At 44.7% G+C, this 27,889-nt stretch overlaps 2 protein-coding genes across 3 annotated transcripts; one reads left to right on the plus strand and one right to left on the minus strand.

Annotated features, from left to right (window-relative positions):
• Positions 1-80: 80 nt before the first annotated feature.
• On the plus strand, positions 81-25,612 carry arap3 (ArfGAP with RhoGAP domain, ankyrin repeat and PH domain 3). Of its 2 annotated transcripts, XM_047585078.1 has the most exons (35): positions 81-339; positions 4,783-4,939; positions 5,113-5,874; positions 5,977-6,017; positions 7,178-7,260; positions 7,338-7,399; positions 7,694-7,873; positions 7,975-8,044; positions 8,678-8,798; positions 9,409-9,593; positions 10,133-10,239; positions 11,029-11,228; positions 11,336-11,421; positions 12,014-12,196; positions 12,828-12,957; positions 13,048-13,152; positions 14,173-14,326; positions 14,411-14,513; positions 14,588-14,786; positions 14,863-14,926; positions 15,007-15,170; positions 16,028-16,240; positions 18,248-18,353; positions 18,429-18,576; positions 18,651-18,719; positions 19,008-19,082; positions 19,308-19,425; positions 19,506-19,634; positions 19,718-19,854; positions 19,928-20,010; positions 21,336-21,371; positions 21,453-21,516; positions 21,939-22,076; positions 22,163-22,201; positions 22,290-25,612. In XM_047585078.1, exons 2-35 carry the CDS (start codon positions 4,866-4,868, stop codon positions 22,770-22,772), a joined length of 4,911 nt encoding a protein of 1,636 aa, XP_047441034.1. In that variant the 5' UTR covers positions 81-339; positions 4,783-4,865; the 3' UTR covers positions 22,773-25,612. The 2 variants fall into 2 exon arrangements, with proteins under 2 accessions (XP_047441034.1, XP_047441033.1); XM_047585077.1 differs by having other exon boundaries at positions 14,173-14,513.
• On the minus strand, positions 24,263-27,883 carry LOC125007830 (proteinase-activated receptor 4-like). Its single transcript, XM_047584673.1, is given in 3 exon segments — positions 24,263-26,895; positions 26,897-27,196; positions 27,750-27,883. Coding segments are annotated over 3 exon segments (744 nt in total). The 3' UTR covers positions 24,263-26,585.
• Positions 27,884-27,889: the final 6 nt, after the last annotated feature.

The following is a 27,889-nucleotide window of genomic DNA, read 5'->3' on the forward strand; positions in this document are numbered from 1 at the left end:
CAAACCTTTACTACTAATGATAATAACAGACCAAAATGTAGTTGTTGTTGTCCTTTATAAACGTCACTAAGGTAACACATTTGTCCTGGTAACTTTTATTTTATGAATGTTTTGTCAGACCTTTATTTTGGTGGGCGTGGTCAGACCGGAAGCAGTACTTGTCCCTGTTGTTGAGCTTTATTGTGAAGCTCCTCTCTGTCTCCGTGTCTCCCGGTCTCTCCCGGTGAGACGAGAAGTCGCCGTGGACTTTACCGCCTCATTCAACCCCACGGAAACCGAACGGACCCGAACGGAGCCGAAAAGACCCGAACTCAGAAACGGAACCAGACCGGACCAGAGGTGAGACATTTTTATTCTTCAATTCTCTCAGTGGACACTCCGGTTCTGTCCCCGATCTCCGTCTTTGACTCTTTGTCTCTGTCTTTGTCTCTGTCTCTGTCTCTGTCTTTGTCCCTGTCCCTAAACTTTTAATTCTTTTCTTATTTTACCTTTATTTTTCCTCACTCCAGTGTCCTCAGAGACTTGTCTCATGGGCCCAGAGACAGAGACAGAGACAGAGACAGGGATGGGGACAGGGACACAGAGACACAGAGACAGAGGGACAGGGACACAGGGACACAGGGACACAGGGACAGAGACAAGACTCAGTCCATGTTGTTCTGGGGCAGCGAGTCTGATTTCTTGTGGTTCTGGTTTTGTTGGGTCCTGGAACCAGTGATGTCAGAGTTCCCAGTGATGTCAGAGTGATGTCAGAGTCCCAGTGATGTCAGAGTGATATCAAAGTTCCCAGAGTTCCCAGTGATGTCAGTTAGTAGAGTTCCCAGTGATGTCAGAGTTCCCAATGATGTTTCCAGTGATGTCAGAGTTCCCACTGCTGTTTCCAGTGATGTCAGAGTGATGTCAGAGTTCCCAATGATGTTTCCAGTGATGTCAGAGTGATGTCAGAGTTCCCAGTGATGTCAGATTTCCCAGAGTTCCCAGTGATGTCAGAGTACCCAGTGATGTTACAGTGATACCAAAGTTCCTAGAGTTCCCAGTGATGTCAGAGCTCCCAATGATGTCAGTTAGTAGAGTTCCCAGTGATGTCAGAGTTCTCAGTGACGTTAGAGTTCCCAGTGATGTCAGAGTGATGTCAGAGTTCCCAATGATGTTCCCAGTGATGTCAGAGTTCCCAATGATGTTTCCAGTGATGCCAGAGTTCCCAATGCTGTTTCCAGTGATGTCAGAGTTCCCAGCGATATCAGAGTACCAGTGATGTTACAGTGATACCAAAGTTCCCAGAGATCCCAGTGATGTCAGTTATTAGAGTTTCCAGTGATGTCAGTTAGTAGAGTTCCGTGATGTGAGTTCCCAGTGATGTCAGAGTGATGTCAGAGTTCCAAATGATGTTTCCAGTGATGTCAGAGTTCCCAGTGATGTTAGAGTTCCCAGTTATGTCAGAGTTCCCAGAGTTCCCAGTGATGTAACAGTGATACTAAAGTTCCCAGAGTTCCCAGTGATGTCAGTTATTAGAGTTCCCAGTGATGTTAGAGTTCCCAGTGATGTCAGAGTGATGTCAGAGTTCCCAGTGATGTCAGAGTGATGTCAGAGTTCCCAGAGTTCCCAGTGATGTCAGAGTTCCCAGATATCCCAGAGTTCCCAGTGATGTCAGAGTTATGTCAGAGTTCCCAGAGTTCCCAGTGATGTCAGAGTTCCCAGATATCTCAGAGTTTCCAGTGATGTCAGAGTTCCCAGATTTCCCAGAGTTCCCAGTGATGTCAGAGTTCCCAGATATCTCAGAGTTCCCAGTGATGTCAGGGTTCCCAGATTTCCCAGAGTTCCCAGTGATGTCAGAGTTCCCAGATATTCCAGAGTTCCCAGTGATGTCAGAGTTCCCAGATATCTCAGAGTTCCCAGTGATGTCAGAGTTCCCAGATATCCCAGAGTTCCCAGTGATGACAGGGTTCCCAGATTTCCCAGAGTTCCCAGTGATGTCAGAGTTCCCAGATATTCCAGAGTTCCCAGTGATGTCAGACTTCCCAGATATCTCAGAGTTCCCAGTGATGTCAGAGTTCCCAGATTTCCCAGAGTTTCCAGTGATGTCAGAGTTCCCAGATATCTCAGAGTTCCCAGTGATGTCAGAGTTCCCAGATTTCCCAGAGTTCCCAGTGAGCCTCGGTGAGTGGCCCAAGTCTCAGATCAGGAACAAAGAGCTTGTGTTGACTACAATAGAGCCTCAGTGCTCATGCTAACGCTAGCCTAGCCCTAGCCCTCAGTCCTGCTGCTCTTTGCTGCTTGTGGAGGAGGACATGAAGGAATGTGACGAGGAGGAAAGGGCGTGTTTGGTGTTCAGGGACGGTTTGAATGAAGACTCTGTCTCAGCCTCTGAACACATCACGATCTGAGCCGAACCAGGACCTATTAAACCTGGCTCCATGGCTCCATGGGGGACAAGTTAGTTCCTCTGCTGCAGCTGGAAGCACAGCTGTATCCTGTGTTTGTTCTGCCACACATCCACAACTACAACAGGACGAGGAAAAGGGGGGGTTTAAAGAAAGCTAAAAAACTTATATCTTAAAATATCTTAATACTCAGAACTAATCGCATTCCTACATCTCTACTTCCAGATGTTCTTCAACAGTTATTTTATGAGTAATACTGAATAAATACTGAATCCGGCCCTGACCAGGACGTCCCAAAGAAAATAAGAGTTGTTCCTGTTTCAGTTCAAATGCATAAATAAATACGGTTAACAGTCACGTTACTGAGGTCAGAGATACAGACTGACTGAAGGTCTTTATCATGGAGCATCCCGCCTGCTTCTACTCTTCTGATTCTTTAGCGTAAAGACTAGAGATGTCAAACTATTAAAACCTTTAATCAGATTGTGTCCACATGAATGTGTCCCTGTTGCTACTGAGACAAACTAACTTGTGGACATTGTCCAACCAGAGGAGAGCTGACGCTTCTTATTGAGAACAGTCTCTCCCAGTGAACAGTGGCTGCAGGAGTGGACACAGTCATTTTGCTGCAGATGCTTCATTGGGTTTAAATTATTAATCACATTAATCATGATGATGACTTAATAAATGTTAACAGCCATAAAGACCCATTGGTGATGGATTGTGATTTTTGTAAACTGTAGGCAGTGAGGGCAGGGTAGGTGGTGTAGGTGGTCTAGATCCTGACTGCCCAAAATGGGGCTAAACTTGCCCACTGCACTTACTCTCATTAAATATTATTTATCTATGCGCTTTCACTCCTGACCAGAGAATAACAGTGTGATACATTGATGTAGGGGGCGCTGTTGAGCTCCTGTCAGCTCGAATCCTGTGAGGTGAAGAAGACCAGCAGGGTGAGAGGATGCTGGTGGAGCGTGTGAGGCAGTGGCACACAGACAAACGAAAATTAAAAAACAGTTGTGAAAATGATTCTCTTTTTACCACGGTCGATTCCACCACAGTGTGCGATGTATGACTCAAGTCTCTATGATTTATGGGGGCATGTTTTGCCCTGTTTATTGAAGTACAGTGCTGATTTCATTTCAGGCCCATGTTACTTTGTTCATTGCACTAAATGTCTTAATGATCCATGTCCGTCTTCAAACATTTCAGAGGTGGTGTAGATACTGTAGATCATCTGTGAAGGTTCTCGGTGCTCCAGGTCATGGTAATCCAACCTTATTCAATGCCTTGTGGAATATTGTAGATCGTAGGTTGTGTAGGTGGTGTCATGTCTGAAGAAATGTGATCAGAACATTGAGGAGCTCTGATGAACAATGTACACGGTGGAAAAGGAGAAGCTGCATCCAGCTCCAGCCTCATCTGGCCCAGACCGGAGCTCAGGCCCCTAAACCCATGTCCCAGCTGCTTTGGCCTGCAGTGTTTAAAAGTGGATGTCGGATGGGAGGCTCCATATCCTCCTGCTGCCTTTCCTTTCCACCAACTTCCTGCCACTGGTTTTCAGATTAGACTTTCTGGCTTCTGTCAGTCCACCTTTCTGAAGCTGATTACTCAAGTGCACAAACTAAGAACCAGGCTTTTACTTAGTTATGTTTTCTTTTGAAGGGATTTATTGAGTCACCACATTGCAGTGACTTCCTCCTTTAAACTAAAGTCTGCACTGTTCTGATTCAGATGATCCAAAAAGTTGATTCAGGATTTGACTGAAAAGGAATAATAATAATAATAATAATAAGTAGTCTGCCTTCTCCTGATAATGTTTAACATGTTGTGATCTGCAGTCAAATATACCCCGATAACGCTGTAGTTGTAGAAACCCTGAGATCTCACATTGCTGCAGTCTGGAGGAAAAGGTCGACAGGAGGAAGTTGCTCTGACTCATTTCCTCTTGGGCTTTTGTCTTCCTCCTGGATGCTGCTGACCTCTGAGTATGTTTTATTTTTACTCTGATTTTCTTCTTTTCTTTGCTCACCGTCACTTTAACAGTAAACTGAGTCACAGCTCATATGCAGACAGGAGGTATTCAATTACTCAGATACTCAGATACTTTATTAGATTTGATTGGTCGGCTTGGACTTTGTGAAACTTGTCAGCGTGTGGTTGGACAAGGAGTTTCTGTTCAGAGGATTCTGTTTTTTTGTAAATGGTTGATGAGAAAAAGTACATGTGGATGATTTCTGCTGAGCTCTCAGCCAACAACATGTTCAGGTATTCACTCGGACATGTGGAGTGGACCCACTGAGGCAGGTCAGAGATCAGTGCCAGCATCGTCCTCGTCTTCTACATGGCTCTAGTTTTGAACTTGTGTAAGACCGGTGTGTTTTATCTTTGTCTCTTGCAGATGGACAGCTGTCCCCTGTCCCTGCTGTAGGTCCATGATGGACATGGTGGTCTTTGCAGGTGGACGAGACAAAGCCAGACTCCATGTTGGTCATCATGTCCTCGCTGGATGGAAGAACTCCGGCTGAGACACTTCTGTCAGCGATCCATCTGGAGAGGTTGGTACCACAGACAAGACTTCCAGTCCACATGGTCCACATGGTCCACGTGATCCACATGATCCACAGAACCAGCCAATGAGATCAGTTTGTTTGTAGCAGCAGCCTCCAGGATCATGATGATGTTGTTGTGGTCGTCATAGCAATGATGTACATTTCCATTGTCCCCGCAGGTACCTGGACACCTTCCGTCGAGCTGGTCTTTTATTGGCCCGAGACTTCACTCACCTGGACCATGAGGCCTTGGTCAGTCTGGGTATAACCGCCACTGGACACAGGAAGAGGATCCTACGATTGGTCAACCACATCCAGAGGACAGACGCTCAAAGAACCAATCAGAAACCTGATCAGCCACGGGACCGGTGTCAGTCGGTGACAGAGCGAGGCCGTGGCACCGTTCCGGGACCCGTTAACTTTGAGGCCTTCAGGAACAGTTCGGCTCCCAATCTTTCGGCCATGCTGACGAACTCAGACACCAGAGCCACAGTGAAGCCGGTCCCCAAACCAAGAACCGTTTTCAACCGGCGCAGGACCACACCGGTCCACTTCTGTCCCCCTGCAGACACTGCAGCGCCCCCCCCCAGGAGGCTGTCCCAGGACTCCATCTGCTTCGGTTTGCTGGAGGCCCTGACACCAGGCGACCCCATCCAGAGGCAGAGCCGGGAGGGGGGCACTAGGCCCAGTCGCAGCTTGTCCCTGTCGGACGCTGGAGGTTCGGTGCCTCCTGTTCCCCCGAGGCTTAACCGTGGGATCAAGGTCTGCTCAGACCAGAAACAGGCTGGGTCCAGTCCCAGAGGAGGAGGGGTGGAGATGGTCTCCAATGAGATCTACTGGGGCACTTTGCCCAGCTCTACTGCTCCTGGTGGAGGGAGGAGGTCCTTCAGCCAGCAGTCTGGTCCTCAGACTCCACCCAGACAAAACCAGGGGAGGAACAGGTGGGTCCCTCTGAAGGTCTGCTTGGCTAAATGTGGTGCTGTCTTTTTATGTGTATGTCCTTATTTTAAGTTTGTGATTGACTGGTGTGTTTGTGTTTCCAGTGGCAGCACTTTAAGTAACAACTCTTCAGGATCAGCCAGAGGTGAGTTCAGAAGCAGAAGTCAGAGAGTTCCCTGCAGCTTCAAACATTACAGACAGACTTTAAACATTTGGTTGCTTTGATTCTGACAAACTCTGATTCTTAAGTTAAAGAATTAAGAATTAAGTTAAAAACTAAAAAAAAGTCTTTGGAGTCACATGACCAGTGTAAGACAACGTTGCATCAAGTCTCTTCTCATCGAGTCTCTGTTCCTAAACTTCAGCCTATAGATCTGTTTTTAACTAGTGTTTCTAGACCAAGTAAAACTAGACTGGTTCTAAATAACTGAGTCTTTCTCCTGAATATTGTCGTCATGTTTGGTTCACGGAGGAAAACGTTAGCAAGAGGAGAGAGCTAGCAAGAGGAGAGAACTAGCCAGAGGAGAGAACTAGCAAGAGGAGAGAGCTAGCAAGAGGAGAGAGCTAGCAGGAGGAGAGAGCTAGCAGGAGGAGAGAGCTAACAGGAGGAGAGAGCTAGCAAGAGGAGAGAGCTAGCAGGAGGAGAGAGCTAGCAGGAGGAGAGAGCTAGCCAGCTACACATGATAGAAAGAAACAACATGACAGCCGCTTTCCTATTGGTGGAAACATGCATCCATCAGCCAATCAGGACATGATGTGTCAGTGGTTGCTAAGGAACAGTGAGGCTATATTCAGTCTGTGGAGACAGGAGACAGTTTAGAGACATTTAGACATTATTACTGGTTGGACACCTGATAGTTGTGGACATGGTCCTAAATAGTTTTAATGGAAATAGTTGTAAATAACTAAATGTGTTGATCAGCTTTAGAAATGTCCAGGTTAGATTTACATTCTAAGTTCTGGAAATGGTTGGTTCAACATGTTTGTGGTTTTCTAACTTGTTCCTCCTGGATCTGATGGTTCTAGTCTGGTTTTAGCTCCAACGTGTTCACACAGTTTGACAGAATGAAAAAATAAGTGAAGTTGAGCTGAAAGAATGAAACCAAACAAGGACCAAGGTAAACAGTTTTTGACAGGAATCAGAGTCAGAATCTAGGACCACTAGACTCTGGACTCCAGAGGGTTAAAGGTGAAATAAAGCAGAACAAATGCAGCCTTTAGTCCATTGTTGGACCCGAGGTCAAAATAAACACCTTTAACTGTGTAAATAAATAAATGAGAATGAGAATGAATTGTGTCAAACAGCGTCTCCAGACAACCCTGAGGAGGAGATCAGTCCGTACTGTGAGACAGTTTTCCAGACCAGGAGGCAAATATTCAGCAGTGAGGTAACGCTCGTTCTCCATCGTCTGGTTCGTCTTTAAGAGTTTATCGCCGAAAATATCACAAATCTTTTTTTCTGCAGAGTGAAAGAAGTCAAGTGGATGGAAGAGAGACAAGGAGGGAGGAGCCTGCAGAGAATTATGGGTAAGAAAACATCAGAAAGTAAAACCTCTTAAACAGCATCTCTATGAAGTTAGGGTTAGACCAATGAGCTGCACACATAGAATATAGCCTGGACACTTAAGCATAGTATAGGATAGTATAGCTAGGATAGCATGGCTAACATAGCATAGCATAGCATAGCATAGCATAGTATAGCATAGCAAAGGACAGTATAGCTGAGTCCTGTCCTGGATCCTGACTGGATTCTGATCTGGATCTAGACTGGATCCAGTCCCTAGGTCCTCTTGGAATTACAGGTCTTCTTTGACCCTGTAGGAGCCACTGGTTCTCGTGGACCAGACATTTGTCTCAGGGCTACAGCACCGTGGGACATGCTCCACCCCCCTCAGAGGCTGACGAGGACCTGACCATCTCCCCCTACGCCAGCTACACCTCCCTTGCTCAGAGAGCCCCACCCGTCATCAGTGGCTGGCTGGACAAGCTGTCCCCACAGGGGTGGGTTTGATTCATAGACCTGGTTAGAGATCTGCGGTGGGTTTGATTCATCGATCCTCCTCCTCCTCCTTTGTGGTCACGTGGTGTGATTTATTTTTCAGGAACTATGTTTTCCAGAAGCGTTATGTGAAGTTTGACGGTAGGAACCTGATGTACTTCGGCAGTGACAAGGTATGAGTCGCCTTCATGGATGACTTAAAAAAGAGGGTCGAGGCAGATTCTATGAGATGTAGATTTTCTTCTTTTGAGGCCAAAGGATAAAAGCCGCGAGTGTTTAGGGCAGTGAGGTGTTGTTGTTCAGTATTTTCCTCCTGATGAGGGACAAGGAGAAAAGTTTGTTTTATAAACTTGAATCCTTTTGAACTGGACGTTTTGCTTAATTTATTTTGTGTTTGTGGATGAAAAGTGAAGCAGCTGAATGTTTCCATGGAGCAGAGTCGGGGTCATAGACTCAGGAAGAGACGATTCTCACATAAAGACACACAATTAGTTTTATTAATATATTCCTCAGTAGTTGGACTTTTTTATTTGGTGTTTGTTCCTGAAAGTTCTGTTGGGTCTGATTAAAAAAAAAAACAAAAAAACGTTGAAGTCAGTGAAGAGAAGAGTTCTGGTTAGAATCTAAATGCAGCGGATTGAGAGTTAAAGGAACAGGCCCCTATCATTTCATCCTGTGATATTCTATTCTACCATCTCAGGTTGAAACTGCAGTCTTTTCAGATTAGCTAGCTCGGTGCTAGTAAGCTTGGTGCTAAACTGAGTGTAGCTTGCTGGTGTGTGACCTTTGACCCCTGGTGTCTTCAGGATGTCTACCCTAAAGGAGTGATCCCATTGGCTGCCATCCAGATGGCCCGCCCCTCCAAGGACAACAAGTTCCAAGTTGTGACGCGTCAAAGGGTCTTTGTCTTCAAGACGGACTCTGAAGGTAAACATACACCAGAACCAGATCTAGATCAGAACTTTGGAATTATAGAGTTCAACCCTAGTAGGTTATTGTACGACCACAGAAAACTGTTTTATTTTGTGAATGTTTTTCCAATTTTTTTAAAGGTTCCTGTGTTAAATGCAGATGAATGAATGTCTCATATCTGGTTCCTGGTCTCATATCTGGTTCCTGGTCCTTAAACTAATGTAAACATGTACTGTATTTGTCATATTAGAACATCAGAGCTGATTCAGACACTTGTCAACATCATCACATTAGAAACATTAGGACCCTTGTTCTTCATGGTTCCTAAAAAAACAGTTGTGCTCAGAGTTCATGTAGAGGTGGACCTTGTAGACCACATTGTTGTTCTGCACAACAAGAACAAATTCATTCATTTTGGTTTTTCTCTGTGAAAATAAAAAAAGAAATTTCACAAAAGTAAAGAAAAAACTCTTCTTCTGTCTTACGATAACACTCTAGGGGTGAACTGGTATTTAAAAGAGAGCCCTGTGAAAGGTTAAAGGTGAAGGAAAGCAGACAGCTGACTGGGACAGGGACAGGAAAGACTGTTTTGTCCAACAGTTTGGTTGTCGTCTGTTCCTGTCAGGGCTGAGGCAGCGCTGGGTGGCCACGCTGCAGGACCATGTCCGGGACCAGATGGTCTTCGGGATTCGCCGGTTCGGTCCTGGATCTCACTGCCAGAAACATGGAGCCCTGGAACTGAAAGGAACCAAATCCAGAGTCTACGCGGCGATCAACACGGACCAGATCTGGATCTACAAGAGTGAACAGGTCCATCATCCATCAGCTCATAGGACGTTTTCTATTCTCTATGCTCATTTCACAGGTCCTCCTCCATGTCGTCCATGTCCTCCATATCCATGTTGTCCTCCATGTCCTCCTGACAGGACGTACACTACAGGCCAAAAGTTTGGAAGCAACCCCAAGTTTTGGATTACAATGCCTTTCTTAAAACCAGCATGACCCTAACCCTACACTTTAACTCTTTGGGGCTTTTTAGAGTCTGCATACAAATATCCTTTGTGGAACAAATGCCTCGTATATGCCATGCTGTTGTTAAAACCAGAGGAGGCTACTTTGAAGAAAGAAAAACTCAAATACCTGATAATTAAGTAATTAAGTAAAACTGTCTCCTGATAAGTCATTATCAGTTATTTTGTTGCAAAGTATATCAATGAAACTATGATCTTTTATGTGCAAATTTGATCTTGCTCCCAAACTTTTGGCCTGTAGTGTAGCTCTTGGTGCCCATGGTTTCATCGGGTCATTGAAGGTCAGTGGGATTTGGTCTAATCTGTTTCTGTCTGCAGTGTTTCAGAAATGGAATCGGAATCACGGTGATTGAAGCTCGAGGAGCGACGATCCGAGATGGAAAACACAAGAGCTTCGAACTCATCACTCCGTACAAAACCTTCAGGTAGAACCGATGACTCTGCAGCTCTTTATTTACTAGAGGAGTCTGGCTGGGGTTAAGTTTCAGGAACAGTGTTAAACCTCTGTGACCAGCCTACGTCGGTCTGAACAGGGTCATTGACACTAAAGGCTCTTTAGAGAACCAATCATTGGATCAGGTTCAGGTCCAGGTGAGTATCTGGACCCATGTTCCTAACGATTAAAAGAGTTGCTCCTTTTGGCCAAACTCTAAGAAAATTAAACTAGAATCATGACGTTTTCTCAGAGTTGTTCCTAGATGGAGGTAGAGATGAAAGGTTCCTAAAGAAGGTTCTGCAGTGAGATTTGCTGAGAGCAGGGAGGAGAACTTTAAGAGGCTTAGAGAGGAGAACATGGTGGAAAGAAGAGGAGGAGAGATATTCTCCAAACACTGAATGATTGGATGGAGCAGGAATCCAATCCCTGAGCCATTTTACCTGGTTAATACCACATGGATGAAGAGCAACAATGAATCCAACTGTCAGCATGTTAACACTGAGACGGTGGACCTGAGTTTACACACATCTTAAAGTAGACCCACCAACCAGACATTCAGAGCTGGAGATTTAGAGGAAAGTGAAGTCCAGATGTTTGGTTCTGCCTGGTGTTCTAGGGATACTGATAATGTTCTTGTGGCTTTCGCCTGTCTGTTAGAGAAAATTCATTTCTGTGCTTCAGACTGAAGCATATGTCAAGTTTGAGTTCTGATGTGAGCTCCAAGCAGGACCAGTGTCTTTAGTCCAACAACCTCCTCGCTTCCTCTGCTCCTCCTCAGCTTCACGGCCGAGTCGGATCGGGAAAAGCGTGACTGGATGGAAGCGCTGCAGGACGCTATCGCAGAGACACTGTCGGATTATGAGGTGGCTGAGAAGATCTGGTCCAACCGCTCTAACCGTATGTGTGCCGACTGCAAGGCCCTGAACCCCGACTGGGCATCCATCAACCTGTGTGTGGTCATCTGCAAGAACTGCGCAGGTAGGAGCTTCAGGTGTTCTGCCACAGACTCTGGAGGTTCATCCTGGACACTTGTGGAGACATGGGTCCCTGTGGTGAGGATAGTAAATATAGATTTGTGTGCTCAGGGCAGCACAGAGGTCTGGGGACGATGGTGTCCAAGGTTCAGAGTCTGAAGTTGGACACCAGTGTGTGGAGCAACGAGATCGTCCAGGTGAGAGCTTCTTCACAGATGTTCCTCCTCCAGCTATGGTTGTGTTCCTCTGCATCACAGGATGACTCAGTGGTGAAAATGAAGACCATTTAGATGATGGGGTGTCAGCTGTTCTCCCTGTTAGAATAGAATAAGAACCTTTATTTCTATTATGCTTTTCAAATCAACATTACAAAGTGTTTAACAAAGACGGGCACATAAAGCAAGGTTTCCAAATGCAAAACAAAAAAACTCCAAATTAAAGCAAAAAATGTGATAAAACAGAGTTTTTGAGATATGTCTTTCTTAGTTCTTTCTTAGTTCTGCTCTGGAAGTTTCACAGGTGCTATAGAAATAGAACTGAACTGAACTTGGTGGAGCTGCAGGCCCAGACATCAGAGAACTGTACATATCGTTCAAACTAAGTCATATTTGTTTTCGGAAAACTTAGCATTGATATTTTTATTGACATTGTAAAAGTCAAAAAATTAAAATAGAAATCATGCTATTAGGCTAAAGAAATGTGACCTCCCCTATTGTGTAGGACGTGTGTGCAGTTGCCACAAGGGTGTTTCACTGTGTTTGTTTGTTCATGTGTTTGTTTGTTGGTCAGCTGTTCATCATGCTGGGCAACGACCGAGCCAATGACTTCTGGGCTTCTCGTCTGCCTCCGTCTGAGGAGCTGGACTGCGACGCCTCCCCTGAGCAGAGGAGGGACTTCATTCAGCAGAAGTACAGAGAGGGTCGCTACCGCCTCGCCCATCCGGCCTTCGGCTGCCAGGACGAGTTGCTCAAGGTTCGACTGATGGGCTTTTAACACCATAACTGCAGAGTGGCTGGTTGTCTCTGCAAAATGAGTGAAAACTGTGCACCCACTACCACTAACATGGAGGGGACAGGGGTTATGACCTATACTGCAGTCAGCTTCCAGGGGACACTACACATGCTTTGGCTTTCGAGGAGTTATCATGGTGTCTACTGGTTCTTATGGCCTGAGGTATGAAGCTGAGGTATTAAGCTGTTGCAGAGTTTGGCTACAGACTGTGGTCCTGATCTTACGCTCTGATGAATCAGCTACAACTATAACCTGTCCTACTACCAGCACCATGCGACATGACTAACTGGACCTAGTATGAGGGTTTTACTTGTGTTGTTGGTTATGATGGTTTTTGGCAGCACTTATCAGTTTATCGTTAAAATTCATCTCAAACATAAAAGAGTAAATCAAACATAAGACTAAAAAACTAAAACAGATTAATGTCATGTCAAACACAAACAGTCTCATTTTTTTTTTCCACAAATAAATTGCTTGTTCAAGATGAGACAAAAAGAAGCAAAAGTGCCTCTGTGATTCTACTCTGACTAAAATATTTAATCACAGAATGGAAGCCGGATCTGATTGAGGATGTTCTTGTTATCTCTAACAGGTCTTGTGCTCGGCGGTCTCTGAGCAGACTCTTCTGAAAACTGTGACTCAGATATTCTCGGAGGCAGAGTCAGCTCGCCTCACTGATGACCAGCAACATCGCCACCTGCTGGATGGCTGTGGTGAGTCAGGTGAGGACTAGCTTTAATTCATATGAGGATATAAGTAAGTCTGTGCTGAGCTCTGTTCTAGGATGAAAACTCAGTGGGTGATTGTTTCAGATCCCAGCGTGTACGATGAGATCATGCAACCTGTCCTCCACTCGGGTTTCCTCTACAAGTCCGGCTCCGTTAACAGAGGAACGCTGTCCAGAAAAACCAGAGAAGGTGCGAGGGTGGGCGGTTCAGGTCTGAAGGAGGAATCTGTCCTGGCTAAAGAGCTGCTCCAGACTTACCCTCCTTCTACATTTTTTTTTTTTTTTTGATCAATATCTTTTTATGTTGTTTTTACATTTTACAGTTTAACATCGGTCCAACCCACAGCTCCTTTCCTCAAATACCAGATTTAAGTGTTAACAGTCTAAAATATAGAGTTCAAAATAAAAAATTCACAAAGCCAGAAAAAAAAGAAAAAGGGCAGGGACAGGGTTTTAGAGTACTATGGTATCTGCCTCCATATCTTCAACAAACATTAAGAAAGGCTGTCAGATATTATAAAATGTTCTAGTAGACCCCCTGGTTGTGTAACTGATCCTCTCCAACTTGATATGGTTCGCAGTTGCCCTCATCCAAAGACTGTATGTTGGACGTGTTGGGTCTTTCCATTCCAATAATATCAATATCCTAGCTAGCAGAAAGCCAACACATCTCAAGATGGGAACTCATCTGGGCCCCCTTAAAATCTAAATGAAAGAAAATGCTGCACGCCCTTTCTAAAAAAATCCTAGAAAATGTCTCAAAGATGGACTGCCAGGAAGTACAAAGCTTTGGACATGCCCAGAGTGTCTGGATCCTGTCTATGTCAGCTCTGATCTTAGAAAGTCTAACTTTAGACCAGTGCAGATGGAATAACTGAATAATAGCATGTGTAAGACAAATGGAAGAGGAGAAGTTTCTTCCTTCTACATTTTAATGACTATCAATGACTATTAAATTTACAAAATGCTCCAAGACAGAATCTTTGTCCAGATAATTTATTGAAGTCAAAGACAGACCTGAGATCTGCATCAAACAAGCTAAACCAAAGTCATTTGGACTTGTGTTTATAGGAGATGTTTCCTCCAAGTTTCCAGCTCTGAATGTCTGGTGTTTGGTGAGAGTTTAGGTTTTTGTCACCTGAAGGTCACATGACTGAGTCTGATAATGACCTGATACTATGGACTAATGTTGCTTTGTTCTTATTGTCAGACTTCCAGAAGTTCTGGTGCTCAGTGGACCAGTCTCTGCTCTTCTACGAGTCTGACCGATCACCTGATCCCTGCATGCAGATCAGTGTCAAAGACATCGTGTGTCTGGGAGTCAGTCGACCCGACTCCTCCAACAACAACGGATTCATCGATAGGTTTTCACATGCCGTTCAACTTGATGAGATCTTTGATGTGTCCAGACTCCCAGACTCTAATGTGTGTCCTTGTCTGTCTCTCAGGTTTCGTTACACCTTTGAGTTGTATTTGACTTCAGAGAAACTTTTTCAGTTTGGTCTGGAAACAGCTGACGCCCTGCACAGCTGGACTAAAGCTATAGGAAAGGTCAGAACCCTGCACTCTGTTCACTCCACTTCATTTGTGATGTGGTGTTTAACCAACGTGTCGCTGGTTGTCAGGCTGCAACTCCGCTCAGTTGTCACTGTCTGCTGACTCGGGAGTTTGAGCGGGTCGGTCTCCTGCGGTACCGAGCCATGTTGGACCCTCAGCAGTGGAAGGAGGCTTACTTTGTCCTGCAGAAGTCCAACCTCTTCATCTGTCCCCAGACGGACGGCGCTGCCGAGGACATCATCAACCTGAATCGCCTGCAGGAGTTGAGTGAGTGATCAACAAGTCCAACTCACCTGGTTTTGTCCGACTGGTTTTCAAAACGTCATTTCTGTTTGTGTTGAAGGTGTCGCCTCTGAAAATGAGAACCACGAGAAGAAAGAGATCCTTGTCCTGGTAGAAAAGGGAAGGTAAAGAGGCTCTCTGCTTGTTCGGCTCGGTGTTCATAGCTTCATGTTCTCAGATTCATTTCTTTTCTTCTCTCTGTCAGGACACTCCACCTACAGGGAGTCGGTCGAACAGATTTCTCTCTGTGGTACTCAGACATCCAGCGAGCAGCCGGTGGTAAAGGAAACACCCTGAGAGAGCAGCAGCTGAGCAGAAATGACATCCCTATCATTGTGGACAGCTGCATCGCCTTCATTACACAGTATGGTGAGGAAGAGGAGGAGGAGGAGGAGGAGGAGGCGGGAAATTAAACCAAACCTCTGAACTCAGAGCTTCAAAGGTTTAACTTGATTCGTAATTTTCCTCATTTCTACATAACAACTCAAAACATCCTGAACGTGGACAAGAGAACACAACCAAATACATGAAATAGAAACATTACAGAAAATGAGCCATACACATATCAAAGAGTTAATTACAAGGTCCAATCAGAGTCCAGGTGTTCAGGAGAGTTCTCATTTTAAATGTAACTTTAAATGAGTGGCATCATTTTGAGATGAACCAACACTGCATTCCAGCATCAGAACTTTGAACTCTAAAAGAAAATGTCAGGACATGAGTCCATGAGCTGAATGTGAAGAGAAACTGGGTCATGGAGGAAGACAAGGAGCCCAAGAACACCAGTGGTTCTCCAGAAGAACCAGATGAATGTTTAGGAACAAGTCAAAGTCCTGACCTTCATCCAGTAGAAATGTTGTAGCATCAGTTGATGAGAGGAAACCACCAACATCTCACAACTCAACTGGTTCTGATTTGAATGGGATCAGATTAGACCCTGATCAGCTGTTACCAGGAACATTTAAAGGACTCACACACTGGACACACTGGACACAAGGACTCAACAACATGATCAACACTGGACCAGTTTAACAGAATAGTTCTGTCTCTGTTAGCTTGAAAGTACATCACACCCACTCATAACTCAACAGAAAACCCTAAGGTAAATATTAAACGACAGTCATGGAGATTATTCATCGTGTCACTGCAGAGACAGAGGTTTGTGTTAGATGTGTGTTTTCAGGACAAAGTCTTCAAACCTTGTTGACTATCACTGTTTTCTGCAGGTCTGGGTCATGAGGGCATCTACAGGAAGAATGGAGCCAAATCCAGGATCAAGCTGCTGATGGAGGAGTTTCGTAAAGACGCTCGAAATGTCAAACTGCGGATCGGGGACCATTTTATCGAGGATGTGACCGATGTCCTCAAGAGGTTCTTCAGAGAGATCGACGACCCCATATTCATGGCTGACCTCCACCCACTGTGGCAGGAAGCCGCCAGTGAGTCCATCTCTGATCAGATCAATCTCTTGATAACATCATGTAATGTCCCCAGGTTTCTTCCATCCAGTGTTTTTAGTTCAGATCTTGTATTGATGATGTTAGAGTCTGACCACTGATCAAAGCTTCTCCAGCTCATCCCAAACATTCTCTATGGGGTTCAGGTCCAGACTTTGTGGTGGAAATAACCTGGTCTCATGCTCCATGAACCATCTCATCTCATCTTCCATACTGCTTAATCCTGCACTAGGGTCGCAAGGGTTGCTGGAGCCTATCTCAGCTGGCATTGGGCGAGAGGCGGGGTACACACATTGCAGGGCTAACACTGAGACATACAACCCTTCACACTCACACTCACACTCACACCTAGGGTCAATTTAGAGATACCAATCAGCCTAACAAGCAGGTGTTTGGAGGTGGGAGGAAGCCAGAGGACCCGGAGAGAACCCATGCGAACACAGGGAGAACATGCAAACTCCGCCCAGAAAGGCCCAGGCTGGACTCCAACCCGGACCTTCTCGCTGGGAAGCATCAGCGCTAACCAGGAGCCGCTCCATGAACCACTCTTCCACTATTTGAGCTCCATGAATCCTGGAATCTTGGAATATGGAAGAAAAACTCCATGGATGGAATAACCTGGGGCCCCATGTACAAAGACTTGCGTGTATTTCCTACTAAAAATGGGCGTATGCTCAAAACCAGAAAACTCTGCTCAACCAACAATTGTGATGTATGAAGAATCTGTGCGTGCACATGACTCCAAGCACTTTTCCCTTATGTCCCAATCAGGGCACATGTTGGAATACTCCACCCCTCCCTGTCCACACCCCCATTTCTTCTTCTTGTTTAATGGTGGTTGGCAAACAACTGTTGGGTTCATTACTGTCACTATCTGGACTGGAGTGTGAAGCAGGACAGTTCACAAATGTACTTTAAATTCTATCAATGATCCCCGTGCTTTGCATAAACCTTAAAATAACCATATTAACCAAACCCCCACTTAAACACACAAGTCATTTTAAATCGGCTGAATGAGTAGGGCAGGAAAAAACAACTTCACAGAAAGCAAACTGGAGACGCTACTCACTGAAGTGGTGCCCCACCTCCACAGATTTACACACTAATGATTGATTTAATGATTTCATCCCTGATCTAAACAGGTGAATAGTTGAGCAACATCCCCACTTTGCTTCCAAACATCCGTCCAAACTTTGATTTATAACACATCCTTCATAATTAAATAAGTGACAAGAAATACAGTGGTACTGATTCACACTGGATTAGTTTTATCTCTGCGTTACGAGAATTATTTATGGTGCAATTATGACTTTACAAATTTGGCCAATTCGCAAGGGATTAAGATCACAGAAGACATTCAACACTGTTACAGATTACTGGAGGTCCCAGATGTTTGTAAGACTGTCAGTGCTGTGGAGTCAGAATCAGAAAAGCGTGCACACGCTAAATTGAAAAAGAGATGGTCTGATATCAAGGTGGATATGAAGCAGGGGAAGGCTGTTCAATCCCAGTCCCTTGAGTTCCCTTCACATTGTCCATGGTGTGAAATGTTCTTCCTTCCACTATTAAACACAGCCCTGAGTTCTACTGCTGCTTTTCTTCCAAACGTTTCTCCATCAATCAGGATTTATTTCTTCCTGGTAGACCATGGTTCTCCACTGTCCTTCCAGTCTGGAATAAAGGTCTTAAGCCAGTTTTAGTAGTTTCTACATGTTTCCTCTGCTTGATGCAGCCAATGATTTGACCCTTCTCCACCAGACTAACATCTTCTCCACCACCACGGGATGTGTCTTTACACATGGTTGTTGAAGAAATGAGAAGCTGCTCATTGCATCAGTTGGGCTTAAATAACTTGTTGAATACCAGCTGAAAGTTAATCCCCGATGCAGTACTTAGGAATTAGTCGTGCAGGCAGTGTATATTCTGTCAGAGTTAGACATAATCAGGATGACACTGAGACCACTACTCTTTATTTTTAATGATGTTCAGAAATCCCTCAGAGGCGTATGAGGTTGGACCGCTACAAGGAAATTATTCGGAGTCTTCCTCGGGTGAATCGAACGACTCTGGCGGCTCTGATCAGTCACCTGTACAGGTGAGCTCCACCATGGCAGCAGAGAGCAGCGCTGGCAGCAGAGATATAAAAGCTAAAAGCCTTGTTTTCTACCAGGGTCCAGAAGTGTGCTGACCTGAACCAGATGTGCACCAAGAACCTGTCGCTGCTGTTCGCACCCAGTCTGTTCCAGACCGACGGGAAAGGGGAGCATGAGGTGAAGATTGTGGAGGATCTGATAGACAACTACCTGTATGTCTTTGATGTGAGTAAACTCGGAGGGGCAGGTGTGAATGGTACTAGGTGAAGAAACTCTGCTAATCTGTGATCTTGTTTTAGATTGATGAGGAGCATAAGACTCAGATCGAGCTGGAGATCAGTCTCATCACCACCTGGAAGGACACTCAGGTAAAATGGTCCCACATATTCAGAGCTGCTAAAAACCTTAAAAACATCAAGGGATTTTCACACCAGTCCTGAAAAGTAGATGCAGAGAACCCAACCAAACACATGAAACAGAACTATGATGTTAAAATGGTCCAGTGTTGATCATGTTGTTGAGTCCTTGTGTCTAGTGTGTGAGTCTGTGAGCTGGTCTTGTCTTATCTGTCCTCGCCTGTCTCATCTTTGCCCTTTGTCTGGTTTAAATATTGTAATAAGTTGGAATAAGTTGATGATATGTTATGATTGTTGCAGCTGTCTCAGGCCGGTGATCTGATCATCGAAGTCTATCTGGAGATGAAGATACCAGACTGCTGCATCACTCTCAAAGTACGTCATCATGTTACAGAAGCTCCACCTAGTGGTTGGCTGATGGTGTTTAAATGAATTAATCAGTTAACTAAACGCTTCAATAAACTGTTAATGACTGAATTAATCGGGTGACGATGACTCAGTTAATTAATCAGGTGACGATCACTTGGTTAATTTATCAGGTAACGAAGACTCTGTGGTTGTGATTCAGGTGTGACAGTCTGTGACCTCTGACCCCTGCAGGTGTCTCCCACCATGTGTGCTGAGGAGCTGACCAATCAGGTCCTGTATATGAGGAACGTCCCAGCTGGAGACAAAGACGTCTGGATGACGTTTGAAGCCATTGAAGACGGACAGCTGGGTAAGCTAGCTTCGTGAATCTGGTGAATCTGTCTCATTGCACCTGAACGCACCCTGACAAGTGTGCTGTTCTCCTCCCAGAGCGTCCATTACACCCCAAAGAGAAAGTCCTGGAGCAGGCTCTGCAGTGGTGTAAAATGGCCGACCCAAGCTCTGCCTACCTGGTGGTGAAGAGGGTTCCTAAACGAGAAGGCATCACCATCCTCACCTGTAGGTCCACTCACCTGAGGACTCAGTTCCAGTTAGGGTCGGAGATCCAAGCTCTAACGTCCTGAATGTCCATCTGTCCTCAGCCTATATGAGCGAGATCATGAAGGTCGGTCTGTTGAGGTGTCGTGAGGAGCCTCCGAAGCTCCTCCAGGGGACCAGGTTCCAGGAGAGAACCTTCCAGATCCGGGACCACAAACTGCTGCTGCTCAAAGACAAAAAGGTAGAACTGGTTCCAGTGGGGGCTGGTGAAAACCTTGTGAGCTCCATGTCCTGACTTTTCTGTCGCTGTTCAGAGCATCAAACCAGAGAAGGAGTGGTCTCTGAAGGGAATGAGGATCTACATCGGCATCCGTAGGAAACTGAAGGCTCCGACCAGGTAGAGCTGTGGAACACGCCCATCTCCATGTCACTCCACTTTAACCCGTGACAGGGCTCTGATTGAAATACTTGGAAATTCTACATTTCAGCCCTAGAGTGGTTACTGTAGGATATAAGAACACTTTTTCACATGACATTTTTCAATTTTTTAATTTGCCTTCATGAATGTCTCATATCTGGCTCCTGGTCTCATATCCAGTTCCTGGTCCTTAAACTAATGTAAACATGTATTTGTCACATTAGAACATCATCAACATCATCACATTAGAAACATTAGGACACTTGTTCTTCTTCATGGTTCCTAATAAACCAGTGCAGAGGGGGACCTTGTAGACCACATTAGACCCTGATCAGACCTGACAATGTTTCCTAGATCTTCTCTGATTGGCTCAATGAAAACCACATGACCATAAACCTCACTGAGAGGAACCAGGACACCAAGTGGCTCCTGGACCCAGGAAGGGTTAAACGACTGTTGGCATCACTGAGTTTATGTTTGTTGAGGTTAGTGTTAGTGTTAGTGTTAGCATAAGGGTTAGCATTGGGGTTGGGGTTGGGTTTGGGGTCATCATCACTCACACTGATGAGCCCTGGTCTGTTCAAACCCAACTCCATGAGACTCTTTTCTGAGCTGCCACTTCATCTGAGATCCAACTCTTCCTGGACCAGGTTCTGGTTCTCATGACCTCTCAGCTGGACTTGTCCTGTTTTGCGTCTAGTTTAGGGTCACTACTGCAGATGGTGGTCCTTGTTCTGAGATCAAGCGCTGGAGAAAATCTTGTTCCAGGTTTCAGAGGGTTTGCGCTCAACTTGTGTACGATCAATTTCAAAGGTTCCATCTCACAGAACCTTTAACACGTGGACCCAGACAGACTCAGCAGGGCTGGATTTATTAGTCCCTTGTGTTCGCACTGCATTTACCTGAACTACAGTCACTGTTGCACTGTGGAGTGAGTTCAAACTGAGATCAGAGATGAGTGTTGCTCAGTGGATAGAGCCAGAGGCTTAGCGGTTTCATCCCTGGAATGTGCCACATGCTGAAGTGTCCTTGAGCAAGACACTGAACCCCCAGTTGCTCCCAGTCAGTGCATTTAAACGCACATCTTATTGGAGCTATGCTCGAAATTCGACTTTCTGAATGTGGTCCCAGTTTACATGCAGCGGACAAAATCAAATAACTGACGGGAACATGTCCTCCTCCTCCACACTAGGTGACGATATGTGTCTTTTTATGTCTTTTTTTAATCTCGTACGTAATGTATGCGCTACTTCTGGAAAGGCACTGTATAAAAACTATAAGTGAATCTGTGTTTGGTTCCGCAGGTGGGGCTTCACAGTGATGTCAGACAAACACCAGCTGTAAGTATCAGCTCATTTCATCCTTGACATCTTTAACACAGAGAGAACGCACTGATGCTTTGACTTGTCTTTGGTCCTCAGGTTCCTGTGCTGCAGCTGTGAGGCTGAGCTGTGGGACTGGATCACCAGCTTCCTCAAAGCTCAGGTCAGTTCACTCCAGCACTCTGACCAGTTTGTACTCTGTACACTCACTTTACTAACCCAGGTCTACTTCCACTCCCTAACACTGACCACAACCTACGGTCCAGATATTAACTTAATAATCTCCAAAGATGCACCTTTTTTGGTTGTTTCTCATTTCAGTTCAGCTTCTAATGTTGAAACCATTTACAACAGGAACTAAAACTCAGCTCTCTCTCATCATTCACTGATCTGCTGCATTCAATCGTCCATGACCACTGGTCTTGTTCCTAATCGCCTCAATGTTTTTTACATCCTGTACTTAAAATGTCTTCTAGGGTTAGTTGTAGAACTTATTGTGAAACATATGAGTATTTTTCTATGTATGTTGCCTCTGGTACAGGCCAAATAAATAAAAAAAATACTGATCGATGGGATTCTTTTCAGAACGATGATCCCTGTCCTCCGGTGCTGAGGCGTCACTCCTCCTCCGACATCTCCAAGCAGAAGTTTGGGACGATGCCGCTCGTCCCGATCCGAGGAGACGAGAGCAACAGCAGCATGCTGTCAGCCAATCAGACGCTGGTCAGAGTCCTTAACACTTAGGATGACAGTGATTCATCCTCTGAGCCATGAGCTGATGTTTACTGATGTTTTCTGTCTCTCTTCAGAGGAAACTTCACGACAGACGGACTCTCTCCATGTACTTTGTGAGTATTTCTTGCTTGTGGATGGGAGCTTTGATTGACGTGTCCTGTTCTGCTCTTGTCTTTACGGTTACTCCTTCACTGTCTGCAGCCGATGAAGGTCCAGCAGGACTCGTTTGAGGAGCGTTCAGAGTCTCCTGACCTCCCCGAGCCCCTCTATGAAGAGGTGGGAGACTTTGGCCTCCAGGTTCTAAAGTCTCTGGAGACCAGCTTCCTGTCCAGCCAAGCTGCAGAGACCCAGGAGGTTCCAGACCACCCACCACTCAGACTAGTTCCTGTAGAGGCTGCAAATCTGGACCACATGATTGTCCAGGGGCCGGGCCAGGGGGTCTTTGAGGAGACTCTGGAGCAGATCAACAGCTGTATAGGAGCAGGAGGCAACGGAGAAACAGACTCCAGCTCTATAGACTCAAATATCATCCAGCAGACTTCGGTGGGGAAAAGACTGCATCTGCAGGGAGTTTGTACACCGTCACAGGAGCTGCTCCTGCAGGAGCTGTCGTCGGCCTTCACCAAGAAGACAGAGGATGAAGAAGAAGAGGAGGAGGAGGAGGAGAGGCCATATGACGTCTGATAACTCAGTCTGTAAAGGAAGAGTCAGGAGGAAAAGTTTTCTTCAATCTCATCTTTGGCTCCATTTATTAGTTCTGAATTTGATACGTTATCTCAGAACATTAACGATTTCTCGTCACGTTATTCTGAGAAACTTCATTGTCTATGGGAGAATATCATCACTAACTTGAATGGCGTTAATAATCACATGAAGACCTTTGGTCCTGACAGAGGAACAGAATCATGTGTTAAAGACGTGACAGCAAACTGCTGTTTTTTGCTCTGACTGCACATTGATTAATTCAGAGCTGCTGTGGCTCAGCTGATTATGTCCCAGAGAAATAGCTCAAACAGCAGGTGTCAGCAGAGTCGCTAGCAGAGATCAAACTTCACTTCAATAAATTCCAAAGAAAGTTGTCCTGGTGGTCAGACTCATCTCCATGTTGTTGTTTCTCTTCTGTCCATCTTTGAGAGGAACATTGTACTCTTGTCTTCAGAAAGAAGACATGTTTTCTGCTCTCATGTCCAAGTCTGTTTGAGGTTTCAGGTGTGAAAACTGATCTGGTGTCCACATGTGGAGGTGGTCTGGGACCCATGTAACCTTATTCCTTTGGTTAGTGTGAACCCACAATGATTCCTGGGTCCCATTAAAGACCAGCTACCTCATTCATTCATCCACTGGTAGAAATGATCTCCTAAATAGGTGACGCCTCTTCATTAGTCATGAGCCTGTTGGTTGGAGATGCAAGTAAAGTTGGACAGATTGGATGTAAATGTCTGAATGAGGTCCAGTTTAGATTCTGTCTGTATATTGATGTGCTTTAGACTCCTCTCGAATTAAAACAGAAGTCACATGTTGCCTGTTGATAGAAACAACTCAGCAATAAATATCCTATGAGATCTTCATTTTAAGATAAGGCAGCCCTGTGAGTACAACACATTTCAACAACGGAGGCAGGATAACATTAGCTCATGTCACAGAGAATGAAACTCGGACGTTAATGATCTACAAGGCAGAGTAATTGGTCACTGTATCTCTATTACAAAAAGGTGAGCCCTTAGGGTTTGGTATAAAGAAGTTGTGTAGCATTCACTATGGGAGTGGTGCTGAATCAGTCTGATGGTGTTAGTGTTTGGTGGAGTGGATGGTACGGATTGTCAATAATGGAAAGAGACTCGGAGCAGAAATACAAACCAGTTAGTAGCAGGGAGTCAGGGATTGATTTTAGGTTGCACAGGATGGGTTTGTGAAAAGTCTTCAGGCAATCCCCAGTGGGATGGGGACTCCAGTGGAGGCAGCAGAGTTTGTCAGGTTAGTCATGGCTGCACATTCATGTACTGTAAAACCATACCGGATTTACATTTGATCTGATCTCTGCTGCTTGGGACACTGACTGCATTTCCCCTAATTTCATTTGTTGTCGTGTTGAGGCCTGAGTGAAGTGAATACTGTCTAAAATTCTCCAGAAAAAAAGACCCTTAAGCAACTCAACTTTAATTTTTTTTTCGAGAATTAAAGACTTTTGGGTTTGCAGATTGGGATAATAAGCATGCATGCAGCAACAGTAACACTGTACTGCAGTTACCTGTAACCCAGGAATATTGAGAAGGTTGTGTTACAAGACCTGAGGTCAGGAGAACCTTAAACCAAGGCTTCAGTCCTACTCATAAATGTTAGCCCGAGTTGATCCTCACTAGGGTAGCTGATACAGAGGTGGCAATAAATTTAGCATTTGTCTATAATACGTCTGAAATTTTAACAGATACAGTTTCCGTAAGTTCAGAGTAAAGAGTAAATAGAACATGTGAACAAATTAACCAGACAAACAGGAGCACACTATGTGAAGCATAATGATATTTCTGAAATGGGTGTAGTGTAGAACCCAAATGCAGCACAAAACAGCGTGGAATGATAATAAAGTTTGAGGCAGGAATAGGGTTGAGCAGATGACTTCCAGAATTATTATGCAGGAGGTCAACAGAGGGCAAAAATTCACCCTTAGCGGAGTCCAGTGTGTGGAGAGTCAAGATTACCGATGGGGGGCAGGTGGGAGGTCCAAAGCCGGGTGTAACAAAGGCAAAGTGGAAAAACCACAACGGAGCAGGCAGGTGGCAGATCCAAAAGGTCATTGCAGCCTCTATAAACAGAAAATAATCTGTCATACGACTGTGTATGTATAATTGATAAACCTATTCCCACTGATCTGTGTCCACACTGCTTTTTAATGAATACATGGATTTAAATGCAGAGAAAGAAATGGAAATAAAATAAGATATATTCTGTATTAAGTTCTGGAGCAGTATGGAGAATGCAGTGTGTTTGGTGTGAGGAAGGTATTGGTAAAAAGAGGCTCACATTCAGAAAATCTATAGACACTAAATAGTACAAGGAGGATTTTAAACTAGTTAAAACATTTATCAATAAAAGTCACTGCCTTGGTTCCTTCTGGTCAGACAGTTTTGACCATTGTCTTTAAGTTTCACATTCCCTCCTTATTGATTGTTAATTATTTGTAGTTGTAAAGTGTAATTGCATTAGCAAATGGGCAATTAGACAATTTCATTATCTTCATGTATATCTCTTGAAGGAGCCTGCAGCCACAGGCTTTGAATCACTATGAAGGCAACACTGTGAGTTCATTTGATTGTAGACGTATTAAAGAATATTTATTAGAGATTATTTTGATAAAAGTGGATTTATTTATAGTCTATGTATAAGCGAATAGCCACTGAAACTGTTACCTAGAGTGTAAGACTGGAATTTATGTTTAAATTTAGAGCTATGTACACTGCAGTGTTTTTGCATTCTTTTTATTTGCAGCATGTTAATGAAGAAGTGCGACTGTAAATGTTTGATCTTAACATGACTCTGTCTTCATTGGCAGTGGAATTTTGATGTTTTGAAGTAACAAGCATCAAGTTCAATTCAATTTTATTTATATAGCGCAGATAACCATACAAATTGTGTGTCTCCAGTGCTAAGAGGAGTAAAGGCATCATATCTAGCCAAGAGGTTCAACTGAAAATGCAAAAGCTTGCCAGGTGTGTGCAAAATCAAAAAGAAATGGCGAGAATAGACCCAGAACTGGGAGTGAAATTGCTACATAGAGCAGCTGATATGACCATGGTGGAGGCACATGTGCTGGAAGCTGCAGAAGCAATGCACGGTGTAGTTGAAGATTTAAACTGGACTGCATCTGTGAGTAATTCCAGTCGCAAATCAACCTCTAGCAGCGTTCTCCCTCTGCACTGTCATCAGTCCCACCAACCACATATCCATTGCACCCAGAATCTTACCTGATCGAACAAAGGGTGAGATGAGACCTGAAATAAGTAGGGATGTATATCGTTATGATTTTATCGATACCGATACCAATACTGATACTCCTTATCGATACCAATATTTATCGATACTCTTATTGCTACGAGAGAGTAAACAATAAAGACATTACGATTAAGATTCAGACAAGAAGCCGGTGCTTCAGGTTTATATTATAAGCGCACTGCAAGTGCTTCTTGATGTTGCTGGTGTTACCTCCCTTGGATGAAACTTGTCTCAGACAAATGTTGCATTGAGACAAATCTTTGTCAACTTAGATAAAGTGGGCCCACACTTTGGATCTTAGACCAGGGGGATTAAATTAAGATTCAAAGAGGTCCAGTTACTATAATTTCCTCCCAGCAAAGATCCAAATCTAATGTCACTTGAAATAATGTTCCCTGATGTAAATAGAATCAACAATGTACGTACATTTCTTTATCATTTATTGTCAAATTTCAAGTGTTTTCAAAGTAATAGTCTGTACTTTTAACCCAGTCTGAACTTGTAGAACTACTATAGAACTATGAAGCTAGAGGCAAACAAGGTGGCAAAGCATGGCAGGAAGTAGCCCTGGTGTTTCTCCTCAGGGAGGGCATCATGGCAGGTGGTGATCTTCAGTTCATCCAGCACGTAGGTCTGCCGTGACAGGAGCAGTGGTAGCATAGCGGCTAGCACCACCAGCCACACCGCAACTGTCATGATCACAGACACCTTCCGGCTACCCAGAGTCCTGGCACTAAACGGGTGAACCAAAGCCACATACCTGTCCAGGGCCACCAGGGCCAGACACCACATGGAGCCGTACATGTTGCCGTAAAACAGCCATGACAACCCGGCAAAAAGGCTCCCCCCGCCCCCAGTGGTTCCCCCGGAAGTGGTAGATAATACAAAACGGGAGCACCAACAGTAGGAGGCAGTCAGCCACTGTCAGGTTGATGAGTAACGTGGTGGACGGTAGTGGTTTGGTCCTGAACACCTGGGCCCAGAGAGCCAGGATGATGGTGAGTCCCACGCTGAAGGCCAGCAGGTAGAGGACTGGCAGGTCCAGATTGGTGGCTGGAGCCTGGATCTCCTTCAGATGCCTGAAGGTCCGTAGACCTGCAGAGACGGAGATGGTGAATGTTCTATGTTAGTTAACTCTATGATGAATGTTCTATGTTAGTTAACTCTATGGTGAATGTTCTATGTTAGTTAAGTCTATGGTGAATGTTCTATGTTAGTTAAGTCTATGATGATGGTGATGAAGACCACAACATGCAACACCTGAGCAGGAAGTTGCAAACAATAGCAACACACAGAATTATAAATGATATATATTAATAAATATTATAAATAAATAAATAGACTCATAGGTATATATTCGTTCTGTAGGTGGAGTGTGGTGGTGAATCACATCAGAGGGATATTGTTGGCTGAAGCCTTCAGTTTGTTGTGGATAAAAGGGGAGAAAGAAGCAAGACAAGTGAGTCAGAGACCAGGGGCTGGTCTAGTCATGAGAAAGTGGACAAAAATGTGGACAGGTCAGTCCTGGTCCATGGTTCTGTCTCTGGTACTGCCCTGGTCCTCTGTGTGATCATAAATCCACTACTATCAAACTTTTGAGTAACATCTGGAAGGATGACGGACAAAAAGAAAGAATGCATACATGTGAGACGAGAGATAGACTTATGGACAGACATGTTGGGACATTCGTCTTCAGCAGGAGACAGAGAGGCGCTGTAGACCGGAGACAGCAGGAAGACAGAGTCCAGATCAACAGCTTCATTCTTCTTCAGGTCGTCTTTCTCAGTCTTCTGTCTCACCATCAGCATCTGTCT

The sequence above is a fragment of the Mugil cephalus genome, chromosome 5, assembly GCF_022458985.1.
Source record: "Mugil cephalus isolate CIBA_MC_2020 chromosome 5, CIBA_Mcephalus_1.1, whole genome shotgun sequence".
Lineage (NCBI taxonomy): Eukaryota > Metazoa > Chordata > Actinopteri > Mugiliformes > Mugilidae > Mugil > Mugil cephalus.

Excerpts from the sequence above, each read along its gene's own strand:
- arap3 (XM_047585077.1), top strand. The coding sequence starts at position 4,866 with ATGTTGGTCATCATGTCCTCGCTGGATGGAAGAACTCCGGCTGAGACA. Across the intron at positions 7,874-7,974 it reads GACAAGCTGTCCCCACAGGG|GAACTATGTTTTCCAGAAGC; the intron begins GTGGGTTTGATT and ends TTTATTTTTCAG. Across the intron at positions 11,422-12,013 it reads GGAGCAACGAGATCGTCCAG|CTGTTCATCATGCTGGGCAA; the intron begins GTGAGAGCTTCT and ends TTTGTTGGTCAG.